This window comes from Chanodichthys erythropterus, chromosome 24 (genome assembly GCF_024489055.1).
Source record: "Chanodichthys erythropterus isolate Z2021 chromosome 24, ASM2448905v1, whole genome shotgun sequence".
NCBI lineage: Eukaryota > Metazoa > Chordata > Actinopteri > Cypriniformes > Xenocyprididae > Chanodichthys > Chanodichthys erythropterus.
The window spans coordinates 20,823,959-20,837,321 of NC_090244.1; the positions used below are offsets into that span (position 1 = coordinate 20,823,959).

The window sequence follows — 13,363 nt, forward strand, 5'->3', positions numbered from 1 at the left end:
TAGTTCACCCTAAAATGTAACTTTTGTAATTGTTTACTTAACCTCACATTTTCCCAAATGTATGAAATTCTTTCCTCTGCAGTAGAAAAGAAGACATTTTGAAGTGTTTTAGAAGTGACTGTTGGTGGAGTCGAATATTGTTTTGGACTCTACTTCATCTAACTATATTTAACTATTCCAATACAGGACAGCCACTATGGATCTTCCAGTGTGCCTCAATGATGGTAACCAATACCACATGGACGTTACTTTTAGAAAGCAGTACAATGCCGGCTATGAGACCAGCTCATATATCCTGATTGATTCTGTAAGATTTCCACCAATCAAAATAAATGGAAATTATGAAATAGAAAATTAAACAAATTGCCTTTTGCTTAGTGTATTTGACTCTGTTTCACCATAGGTAGGCCTCATTCCCAAAGTGGACTCCCTCCCTAACTTCTGTTCACAGTCATATCTAGCTCAGTTTCAGCAATACCGCTGTATTGAGTTGGGAGCACAGGCAGGAGAGCAAACCCTCCCAGAAGTATGTGAGAAGCTTATTGGAAGCATGTCTGCCTTTATTCACAATGGTGCAGTGTGTGAGTATCATTTTAAAGTACACCACTGATATACACAAGATTAAATTTCATGTTATTGTATATATACTATGTGTATCTGTATAAATCAACAGCTTGCAACTGTCATCACATTGGAGCATTTAGCTCATCATGCAGTAAATTCGGTGGACAGTGTCAATGCAAACCTAACGTTATTGGCCGTTGCTGTGATTCCTGTGCTCCTTTGACATACGGGCTTGGACCCAATGGCTGCTCAAGTAAGCCATATTCTCTCATGTCATCTCAGGCATATTGTGACAATCTATATTTCAAATTTGACATGATGTAATTTGACTTAAATTATTTTAAACAAATATTTTTGGGGGCCATAAAGTAAAAAATATCCAGGTGGTTCTACTGTCCTGATGTCAACAAGTCTCTTAAAATATCATATATTCTGAACTTTTATGACATGGTATAATTCAGGTTCAGTTCATAGTTTTAGATAATTTAACCCTTGTGCATCCTTATGGACATTTTTGTCCATTTTTAATCTAAGTGTAACTTTTTTTTTTGAATGCACAAGGGTTAAATTAAAACTTATGTTGAAAATAAACATTTAAACTCATAAGAAATTAATAAAAACAAAGCATTTCTAAGAACATGGCACATGTGCTACATTTTTTTTATTTTGGACATTCTTAATTTTCCTTGACCTTTCTAGCTTGTGACTGTGATCCGTCTGGCTCTACCGCTGAACTGTGTGACCAGACAACTGGTCAGTGCTCATGTCGAGATGGAGTAACTGGTCGGCGCTGTGATAAATGTTACCCTGGATACTATGGGTTTCCCCTGTGCAGACGTTGCCAATGCAACAGGTTGGCTGACATCTGTGACCCCATCACTGGAGACTGTTTGAACTGCAGGGAACACTCCACGGGACCCCACTGTGAAAGGCAAGAGAGGATTTTGAGATCAAATTGTTTCAATTAAAATAAATATCACTACAATTTAGATGCTAAAGGTCTTTTTCTGTTCCAGGTGTAAAGATGGTTATGTTGGAGACCCTGTCTCTGGGCAGCCATGTGAGCCATGCTTATGTCCAGATGTGAATGGAAGTGGACGCTTCTTTGCCATTTACTGCAACAAGGACCCATTCTCTGGAGCCTCAAACTGTGAATGTCTGCCTGGACATACAGGTCCTTGTTCAAGTTTGCATACACCACATTTCCGAGACTATCAAAGAGTCTTCCAGTTACCTGTTTGATGTAACGCACAGTCAGTGAGGGAAGATACAACAGTGTTTTTTAAAAAACATTTATTTTATAACTCTTATCCTTACTCTTGCAGGTCTACACTGTGACTCCTGTGCTCCTGGTTACTACGGTGACTTGAGGTTACCAGGTGGCCGATGTGATGAGTGCTGTTGCAACAATAACATTGATCCTCGAGATGGTAATGCATGTGACGCCGTAACTGGCGAGTGTTTGCGCTGCTTACACAACACAGATGGGCCGCACTGTCAGAGCTGCAAAATCGGATACTATGGCAATGCACTCGCTCAAGACTGCAAAGGTACGGGTTTAAAAAGTTCTCAATCTCAAGAACGTAATTTTTTAAAGATCATATATTTTATGTTGATCATAAATTCAAAGGCTACCTCAAAGGGTACATTCACCTTGAATGCTTAATGTGGCCCAAACCAAGGAGAACCAAATTTCTCATGTTTCCCTTTCTAATGCCAAAACAACAACACTGTGATAGGGAAAGACAATGTATTGAAACATTTTGTATATCAAGCATAGCGTTAGTTCTGGCAGGTCAGGTCAGTCAAGCTCGCGTCAACCGACTCTTAGCTGATCCACGTCTACTTATAGGAATACGATGCCCATCACAGCAATCCTATATATAAGGTCCATCAGTATTATCAGCATCTTTATCGCATTGCTTAGAAGCTTTTGAACTGTTGGCATTGCATCCAAAAATGAATGCGAGCTTGCAGTTGATTGTAGAAGGTTGAGTTTTAAGTGGATTTAATGATTGGCATACGTCCCCCAAGAAAAATCTACATGGATGAATCATTCACAATAAGATTTATAACATGTATTTACAAAATAGGGTAAAAAAATATGTTTATATGGGGGACAAAATGCTGAAACGCCTTCATAAACAACATATGTCTTGTTTTTATTGTATACTTAGAGTGCTCTTGTGACCGGAGGGGCACAGATGACACAAAGTGTCCAGCTGGAAGCCCCTGTTTCTGCGACCAGGAAACTGGCCAGTGCCCATGTCGCACAGGTGTCAATGGAGCTCTTTGTAATGAGTGTGAGGATGGATACTGGAACCTGGATGGGGAGTCTGGGTGCGAGCCCTGCAACTGTGACCCAGAACATGCTCTTGATTACATCTGTGACAAGGTTAATACTGTATCTTACGTTAATATAAAAAATTAACTTTCCACAATAAATTTCTCATCACAAGGGCACCTTCATTTTTTGTCCTCCCAGATCACAGGCCAGTGTTTCTGCCAGCCAGAGTATGGAGGCAGAAAATGTGATGAGTGTGGGCCAAATCACTTTGGAAACCCAGATATACAGTGCATGTGTAAGCTATTATATGCAGTTTTGTTCTCTTCAAAGTCTCTGTCTGCTGACTACAACAAAATTATCTCATCCTTCTTTCAGCTTGTGACTGTAACATGGAGGGCACCATTTTTCCAGCTTGCGACACTTTCACGGGTGAGTGTTTGTGTAAGCCAGGGGTGACAGGCCCTTTCTGTGATGACTGCGCCCCGGGTCACGACACCAACTTTCCCGCTTGCAAACCCTGCCATGCCTGCTCTCACCTCTGGGAGAAAATCATCTCAGATGTTAGACTAGATACTAAAAGGATAGAAACTGTGATACCTTGCCCTGAAGACTTTCGGCCTAGACCTGATCTACAACGCTTACATGATTTGTTGGAGAAGCTGCAGAGTCTGCTTAACATGACCGCTCAGGATGAGCTTAAAAAACTAGAGGAGCTCTTGGCACGCATTAGGTATTATAATGCCTTTACACAATTTAATTAACATACTACAATATTTATGGATCAGTGACGATGCTAATTTTATTTTAGATCTATTAATTTATTCAAAAATACTTAATGACTTCTTGATGAACATGTTTTTAATTTCTGAATTGAAATTTATTCTGATATTTTTTGGGGGAGGGGTCAAAAAGAAAACCTTATAAAATTAGTCATAATCTTTAATATTTTTTAAAAGAAACAAACTAGGCAAAATAGTCAGTGGAGTCATTTTGTTAAAATATTACAGATTTGTGAAAAACCCTTGCTGCCAAATTAAAGTCAACATTCCCAGTGGTGCAACCAACGAAGTAATGCAGTGCAACCAATGTGCAGAAACATACAGAAAAGAAAATATGAAAAAGGAAATTGTGACCAGTCTCGGAAAGTAGGGACACAAGTCGGTTCTGGGGCATTTTGAGTTATTCAGAGATTCTGGAAGTGTAGTCTCCAAGCTTTCCAACGATGTGTAACACATGGAAATCTGATCAAATTTGGAGAAGTTGTGGCCATTTAGGCACTCAAAAAAGCTCAAAGGGCAGAAAATGACCTAAAGATTTTGCAGTTCTCGCCTGTTCTCACCTGCTGGGAGTGACAAAAGGGCTCATTTACATCTCATTTAGATAAGCCATACCCCTGTAAAGCTGCATGGTTGCATAGCAACGACAGACGCAACGGGAAAATCGGACCGCATACTATTAATAATAAAGGATAATGTGCATTGTAAATGTCATTAGAACTTTTTGAACAGGATTCTGTGATAACCGTATAGTCCTGGTTTAGACCTCAGTTAGTGGTTAGACCTGGTTTGAGTCAAAGGATTAAAAAAAACCTTTACATTTAAACTCTTCAATACTTTTACTTTTGACTTATAACGCACATTTTACGGCTACGGATACTTTATACTTTTACTTAGAAGTAGAGAAGAAGTAGTAACTGGCTAAAATTATAAGCATCACATTCAATTGAAGAATAGTAAGGTTTACATGAGCTAAGTCATTCACACCAGTCAATTCAAGCAGTTGAAACGTTATTCAAATTAACATGCTAACATTACCATCTAAAAAGCCCATTATAGTAATGGGGGTTTTTGGCAAGTGATACGATGCTAACGATTACAATTAAAACGACAGACCTGAGCTAGCTAATAACAATAGACACATGAGATAACGTGTAGCCTACGTGTTCTTAGAATGAACACAAAACGACAAACTTTGATGTTTATGGAAACTCACCCCATAAGAAACAGAAAAGATCTTGTTGCCTCCAATGAAATAAGTTGTTCGGGCACACTTTCTCTTCGTCGGGGTCTTCTTTGTGGATGTAACCATCTCCGAAGTTTGCACTATGCGTCTGTTTGCCTCTAAATGTCCAATAATTTGCATGTCCTGCCACTCTTTTTCCGCAGCTAAAGAATCCAGCCGTATGTTGTACTTCAAAACATTTTCAGTGTAACGGCCACGGTTCAGCTCGTTTTCGATATTCTTTGCGGCGTCCATCTTCATTAAATTTTGATATCAGCTAGAGCCGGCCAGAGCGCTGCATAAATAAGTAGCCACGCTTCCCTTGGAGGGCAGCGGCAATAACAAAAGAAACAAAAGCCGGCATATCCGATTCCAGTATGGAAATACAAACAGACAATAACACGCCCCTAAAAACAAGCCAATTTCAACCTCAAAATGTACGCTTTTAAATAAACTAATACTGCTATCTAAAACACGGAGATGCTTCTTCATGATCTCAACTAACAGATTCTGCAAAAAAACGAAAATCACCAATTTTGAAAAAAAAAAAAAAAAAAACATTTCTTTCTCAGTTTGCTCAATAGTTGTGCTGCCGACTTGTGTCCCTGGTTTCCGTGACGGGTCACAATTGTTATAATGAATACTTTTTTGGCAACTTCCCCCCAAAAAAACATATTTATAAGTGAATAATTCAGACTTGTCTGGTTATGTCAAGTACAAGTGGAGGGAATGTGTGCAGTAATCTTGTACAATTAAAGCTTATATCTTGCACGGTATTCTACTCACTCCTCAGGAATGAAACGGAGACCATTGACCCAAACATAATCATTATTGATCCAACCATACTTCTCAACACTGACATCGACAACATCCGCCTTGAGTTCAATAGGCTGTTGAAGAATCTCAGAGAGAAGACAAAAGAGGTTCCAGTGACAGATGTAAAAGCTAAAGGTTTGTGTTTGAAAAGTGTTAAATCTCAAGAATACCAATGAAAAGTTATACCTGAATTATACTGTCACTTGTGAACAATATCATTTTAACACTTCAGATTGGATTTTAAATGTGCTACTATGCAACTATTGTGTCTCATATCAGAAATTTTAAATAACATCAAAAAGCTCTATGACGAGTTCACTGACAGCGAGATGAAAGTGGAAGCGGCTAAAAAGGTTCTAGAAGCCTCCAGGAAGACGAGAGAGAATGTCACATTGGAACTTGCTAACTGTCGCATAGGAGAAATGGATAAGCTGGAGAGGAACCTAAACGCTCTGAGTGTTGCCAACCTCAATGAGGAGGTGAAGAGTAAAACTGGGGTATTGAGAATAAAAAAAAAAAAAAAATCTGTATATCACAGTGACAAAACCTTCTGCCGTAGGTCTGTGGGGCTCCAGGCGATACAGAATGTGAGAAAGCAAAATGTGGTGGAGCTTTGTGTGGGGTATGCGGGGGGCCGGCCTGTACGGGGAGTTTACCCACCAGCCTCGATGCCTCCAAACTGGCAGAGATGACCAAGATGAACATCACTGCTCTGCAAAGTAAACTCAAAGAAGATGATGCTAAGGCATGTCAAAAACAGACAAGTACCATCATATTCTTGTGTACTTATATTTATATTTTTTTATTGCATATACTTCATAGCGAATATTTCTTTGCAGTTCAAAGTGTCTATATTAGGCTATCCAGAGGAACTTTATATTTTACATGTTAAATTTAGGCCTTGTTCTGTTTTCTTTTCTATTTACAGCTCATGAACATCTCAAAACTGACTAATTACATCAAAGATCAAGCAGAGAACCTGACGAGCAAAATTAATCAGACTAAGAACAAATATGAGATGGAAAAGACTGACACCAAGAACCTCATTGAGAAGATTAAGAAATACCTAAGAGGTACTGCACCTAACAAATCAGTTAGTAGCTTCTGGTAAAGCTAGCCTGGTCTTTGATCATATCCAGTCAGGAAAAAAAAAACAAAAAAAAACTGCATACTTATTTCATCATCTACATACCTCAGGTCACTCTCAGACAAATCAGTTGGAGAATCTTCATTTTATGGAGCACAAAAGCAGAGCTCCAAGCTCTTTCAAACAGAAGTAGAAAGTGACTAGTGTCAATCAGTGCATTTACATGCACCTTCATAACATGATTATAAATGGATTTTGGCAATATTGCGATTAAACTTTACCTCATGTAAATGCAATACTTAAATCAAATGAACGTGATTAAGCTCATAATCGTAGTAACCATAATTGCATTAAACAAGGTGGTGTACGCCGATTTTAAAGGTGCCATAGAACGCTTTTTCACAAGATGTAATATAAGTCTAAGGTGTCCCCTGAATGTGTCTGTTAAGTTTCAGCTAATAATACCCAATAGATTTTTTTTTAATTCAGTTTTTTATTTTTATTTTATGCTGTTTTTTAACTGCCTATTTTGAGGCATAATTAAATATGCGCGGATTCAGCGTGTGGCCCCTTTAAATGCTCGCGCTCCCCGCCCCCAAGCTCGCAACTCTATAATACATTGCATAAACAAAGTTCACACAGCTAATATAACCCTCAAAATGGATCTTTACAAAGTGTTCATCATGCATCGGATCATGTAAGTATCATAATTATTTGGATGTTTACATTTGATTCTGAATGAGTTTGATGGTGCTCTGTGGCTAAAGCTAACATTACACACTGTTGGAGAGATTTATAAAGAATGAAGTTTATGAATTATACAGACCGCAAGTGTTTAATAATGAAAATAACGACGGCTCTTGTCTCCGTGAATACAGTAAGAAATAATGGTAACTTTAACCACATTTAACAGTACATTAGCAACATGCTAACAAAACATTTAGAAAGAAAGTTTACAAATATCACTAAAAATATCATGATATCATTTTGAATGAACTCAGTGACATTATTCTCAAGTTTCCTCTTCTCCAAATAGCTAAACTCTGTCAACACAACTCGCTACGCAGTATCTGTCCCGTATCTTCTTCCAGATGGCGCAAAGAACGTGACAGCAGCGCAAGCAAACCCAGCCTTGCGATGATCATCACAATGCTGTGTAATATCTAGTACGGCCATAAAAATGTATTTTGAATTTGATGTGAGTAGATTAAAACAATGTCGGGGAACATGCATACTGTATGCCTATCTGAGTGTGGTATAACCATACTTATTGGCGAATAATCAGAGTAATGAAAACTGCATGTAAACTGGAGTGAAGAGTTCTTCTCGTGTCATGTAAACATCTTACTGCGTTTAAGACCTTACTCTGATAATGAGAAATAATGGTGCACATGTAAACAATGACAAATGTATTGATATTCCTCGGTTATGTGAATTGAGGAACAGATTGAAATTAAAGTTAATTGCTTCTTGCCCTAAGCTATAGCACTCAAATCTTATACAATCTTGTGCTAACCTAGTGTTTCAAAAAACATATTTTCCTAAAATATGATAAATATTTTAATTTTAATGAATGGTTGTTAATGCATCCGTTTAGACAGACAGTGGTCTTTTGATCTTTTTTCACACACTGTAAAAAAAAAAGAAAAGAAAATTTGCGCTTTTGGTCACATGCTTAGAGCTGTACAGCCGACATTGGCTTAATGTAGCACCATCTTGTATATGTTACATATTACCACGCTTGTTTGTACAGTTTTAACCACTTCCCTTTTTTTTCCTGTGCTTCTAATATGTAAAGCTGCTTTGAAACAATTACCAATTGTAAAAGCGCTATATAAATAAATTTGACTTGACTTGACTTGACATAAAACTTAGACTTGGTGACGCTCATGAACACTATTTTGCTAACAATGAGGAGGAAGAATCAGACTCTTTTGACTCTGTACTCTTGTATTCACTATCAGAGTAGTCAATACAAACATTTGAACGACTGTTTGAAAATGTGTAAATACTGCTCGACTTTCTTTCTTCACCATGACCGTAGGTATCAGAAACAAAAAGCTGCGCACTGCTGCCTTTGTGTACCTCTGTATTACTGCTTTTCCATGAGAGCAATCTACTGTTAGAAAGTAAATTTGCATTCTTATTTAGCCCATCTGCAATTTTTTCACATTGGTCTGAACCAGTGCTTAAAGTGGGCCGGTATGCACCCGTACACCGGCACTTCTATATTTTAATCTGTAATGCACACGCACTTTTTCTAGCGAACCGGCCCTGCGGAACTGAGACCGCCTACACCAAAACACAGAATCAGGCTATTAATTAATTGTACACATTGCACGTTCTGAGCTTTTACAAGCTGTACAAACTGAGTGGCGCATGAATCACCGTAGAAGTGTTTACCAGCGCACTACAAAAGTGTGATAAGATTTGCTTGAGCTGTTTCTATCACTATGCTGATGATAAAATGTGCAACCCATTTGAATTCTATTGAGAATGTACCACTTTAAAATGCTATGGAGAAAGTCAAACATGACCTAGAACAGTCACATAAATTAAAAAGACTGATGAAAAGAGGGGAAAACATCATCCTGCACCAACATAAATTAAAATTATTTTTAAACTACGCATGACCACATTTAGGCCCTGTTTACACCTGGTATTAAGTTGCATTTTGGTCAATCAGATCACAAGTGGACGAGGGAGACACATACCCATTTACACCTGGTATTTGGTTTCTTTTGTCCACTTTCAACCACTTCTGTCCTGATTTCTTCAAGGGGAGGGTCTAACTAAGCAAAATAAGCTTGTGCAAATTACAAATGAACATGCCCAGAGACAAAAGAAAAACATGGAGAGCATCAGCTTTCGTTTCTGCTCTGACAGCCGCAAGACGAGTGCATGTTATAAATGAGGAATAGTGAGAGAACATTGTGCTTGGTATGTTTTTCGTCTTCAAACCAAACTTTAGTTTACAAAGTTTAAATCCTGTATGGCTAGCGCGCTTCCCATAATATTTACAGGAGCCAGAGAGTAAGCGTTTTTTTGTGCTGTTCGAACACTTTCAACCACATGAGTATTTACACTATAAAAGCAATGCGGTCTAATGCTTTTCGACTACCTCTGAAAGTGGTCATAAGTAGACAAGCTCAAAACATTTTAGACCCCATTTACACCAGTATTTAGCGCCGTCCACTTGTGATCCGATCGATCAAAATGCATCTTAATACCAGGTGTAAACAGGGCCTTACTAGAATTTATCACACTCTATTGCATTTGTTGTGGTAAATTTTGACTAACTTGTTGTAGAATTTATAATAGCTAGTTTGATAAGGGAATATGTTTCACTAAAGATTTATAATACAACTATGTTGTAGATAGTTTCTAAATGTGTAGGTTGCTATATAAAAAATGCTATAGATAAAAAAAGAAAGAAAAAAGTCGAGAGCACGAGCCTTTCAAAGTATACTCTGGCTGTAAGCGCAAAAAGACGCATTCAAGTTACATTCAAGTTTGATTGTTAACTAGTAAAAAAAAACATAAAATGTAAAAAACAGCTTCATTCTGCCAAATGTCTTCAAATCATATAGATTTGGTGTGTCGTGAGGGATGAATATGAAGAATGAATTTTATGATGAAACTAATAAATTTACATTTACAGTAAAATGTACATTGTAAAATGTCAATTTAGTTGAGTATTGTACCTTAACAGATGAGATGGTGAAGCCAGAGGACATTGAGAAACTGGCCAATGCTGTGATGTCCATTCAGCTGCCCAAGTCCCCTGATGAGATCAAGGACATGATTGAGAACATCAAGGGGATCCTGGCAAACTTTACAGACTTCAACGATGATCTAGAACACTTGGAAAAACAAGCCAAAATTGCTGAAAACCTGAAGGAGAGGGCCAGAGAAATTTTGTGAGGCTGTAGTAATGAAGTCTATGTCTCACAGCTGTACTATTTCAGTGTGCTTTATAAAGTTAAACCTGTGGTCACCAGCATTACTAATCCTGTTTGGTTGTTGTATAACCAGGAACAGAACCAAGGCAATCGATGTGAGGGAGATAGAGAAAGCACTGGATGATACAGCAGAGCTCAATGACAAGATAGCCAATGATCTGGAAAAGGCTAAAGAAAACAATGATGTTATCAGTGGCAAAGTTAATGAGGTAATGAACAATTTAAGGAATTGTTTGAGTAATTCTGCCATTATTCACTCACCTTCATGTAATGTCTTGTCAAATTATGGTGTAATTTTTCCAAACATCATGACGTAAGACGTGGTCCTGCACCATTTTATTTTTGTGTGATCTCTTTAAAATGAATAACAATTCATAATTTCATTACCTTTTCATTTATTTTGCTCTTAGTATGTTATTACCTATTTTGAGAAATATATAATAGTATATATACCCCAAATATACTGCTTTATAACAATATTTTCTCATCAATGTTAAATAGACGGAACCTAAACTGAAAAACATTGAGGATAATTTGAATTCGACACGCGCCAAAGAGTTACTGGATGAAATCGAGGCCTTGAAGAATAAGACAGAGATGAACAGGGCTCAGGGGAAGGAGGCCAAAGATGCTGCCAATGCAGCTCTCGCCAGTGCCAAAGATGCCAACAAAGTAAGTCTTACAACCACAAGTACATATATATTATGTAAATATGCAGTATGTTTATTATTTACTGTTTAAAAGTATACTCATATTAACTGGAAAGATGGTGCAGCTGCCTTAATTTAGCTCCTAGTAAGTTAACCGTAACCTGTTCTGTTAAGAGTAGATTGCTTTTCTACATTTACAGGATCTGGAAGAACTGAAAGAGCAGTTTGAAAAATTAAAACTGAATAGCACCAACCAGAATGTTAATGAAGAAGCTAATGAACGTCTAAAGAACATCACAATGGAGGCAGAAACGCTGGCTAAATATGTGGAAGATAAAATGAAGAACATTGAAGGTACAACATCATAAAAACAAAGCAGTATGCATCTGGATTTAATGGTTTTATGGATTTCGATATGTTTGATATGTGAAATGTTTCTTTATCCTTGGGGTTTCAGAGTTGGAGAAAAGGATTCTGGCTGCAAATGAAAGAAAAGAGGAAAGGATGAAAGATTTAGAGGCACTCCAGAAGGAGGCAGATGATTTGAAGAACTTTATAGTTGACAAAGTGGAAAAATACGGTCTGTGCTCCACTTAAGCCTGCAAGGGCTTCCCTTCCTCGAAATTAGAAGAAGCATTTTAGTGTTTGCCATGGGAGAATGCTGAAGGCAATGCAGTGCAAAATTGCCTCTGAACAGGACTAAGGGATAAATGTGGTCTCATCAAGCACCAGAAATGCCTTCTGGTAATATTCTGTATAGATCTGTTTTATTAATCTTTTGTTTTTCTTCAATTGTTTTTTATAGTATATTTTTAGTAAATTATGGTCCAGTCCTGTGTTTGGCAATGTCATGTAGAGAATGTATAACCCTGACTTTCCACTAGGGGACGCAAGAGTAAAATTAAAAAATAAAACGTCACACAAGTACTTCTTGTTTCCTTCACTGCATGAATCTACAGTGCCACAGCAAAACAAATCATATTTTACTCAAGTCATGAGTTTGTTGAATTGAATAAGATGAGTTAAAAAGAATGTGTACTACAAAATAATGACAACAAAACATATTCTTGTCCTCAGAATAACAATGATTCAGGTTTTGAGCCAGGTTTTGAAGTGTATCGTTCAAAAAGACTCATGAATTTCATGTTTGAATTAGACTTACGAATCAGATATACAAATTCAATTACTGATCAATTCAATTCTGTCATTTCAAATTAGCTTAGTCTGAACTAAGCATATTCCTATAAGCTTCCTCCAACAATAAGCAGTTCAAATGCTTTTTAAGTATTTTCATTGTTTTTGGTTCATGGTTAAGTAATTAATACATCTATAGATTAAAAATATACTTTAGCATTACTTCCAGAGTTTAGCTATACAGCTGCTCCATGTGCAATAAGATAAGACAGTCAAGTTTAGACGCCTGCTGCTTGTGGAATGTGTTCGTTTGTCTCTCGTAGGAGGTGGAGGGTCTGTGCTTTTGTCCTGCAGTGTTAACAGCCTCTCCGTTTACTATTGAATTGCAAAACCAAAGGTAAAGCCCCACTGATGTTATTTCATTGATCTATCTGAGTGGATTTTCCCCCCTTTTTAGCTACTTAAGTGTTGTTGAGACATTTCGTATGAGACAATTTCATCTTCATTGGATGAAGACAAAGGGAAAAAATTAAAAGGTGCAGTTGTTACCTTATAGTTATTTCTACTTGTCTGATCCTTAAAAATTACTAAATAACCTGTAGTCAGGCTAATTATTTATTTTTTTAAATAGTACATTTTGACTTGAATAAAACCAATTCATTTAGGTGTTAAAACCTGAAGTACATTTTTTATGTTACCTGACAGAACATTTTTTTTTTTCTGGTGTAGGTCAGAAAGTCTGTTGAATGGTTAAACTGTCTTTCAGGTTTTCAAAGGATCTAACTTACATTAGTTGTGTCACCTTACCTAATCTCTTCAAAACAAAGAAAATGCTATGTGAGCTGGTTAAAGGCGACAGGAT

General features: G+C 37.3%; 1 protein-coding gene across 1 annotated transcript in view; it reads left to right on the forward strand.

Annotated features, from left to right (window-relative positions):
- lamb4 (laminin, beta 4) overlaps positions 1–11,964 on the forward strand; it is a 28,134-nt gene extending 16,170 nt beyond the window's left edge. The window contains exons 17-34 of the mRNA XM_067379318.1: positions 187–307; positions 404–581; positions 674–817; positions 1,264–1,495; positions 1,581–1,738; positions 1,890–2,114; positions 2,742–2,959; positions 3,050–3,146; positions 3,227–3,581; positions 5,646–5,803; positions 5,948–6,147; positions 6,228–6,413; positions 6,597–6,741; positions 10,468–10,675; positions 10,791–10,926; positions 11,219–11,389; positions 11,568–11,721; positions 11,825–11,964. Coding sequence (XP_067235419.1) covers positions 187–307; positions 404–581; positions 674–817; positions 1,264–1,495; positions 1,581–1,738; positions 1,890–2,114; positions 2,742–2,959; positions 3,050–3,146; positions 3,227–3,581; positions 5,646–5,803; positions 5,948–6,147; positions 6,228–6,413; positions 6,597–6,741; positions 10,468–10,675; positions 10,791–10,926; positions 11,219–11,389; positions 11,568–11,721; positions 11,825–11,964 — 3,226 coding nt within the window. The remainder of the gene's footprint in view (positions 1–186; positions 308–403; positions 582–673; positions 818–1,263; positions 1,496–1,580; positions 1,739–1,889; positions 2,115–2,741; positions 2,960–3,049; positions 3,147–3,226; positions 3,582–5,645; positions 5,804–5,947; positions 6,148–6,227; positions 6,414–6,596; positions 6,742–10,467; positions 10,676–10,790; positions 10,927–11,218; positions 11,390–11,567; positions 11,722–11,824) is intronic.
- The last annotated feature ends 1,399 nt before the right edge of the window (positions 11,965–13,363 follow it).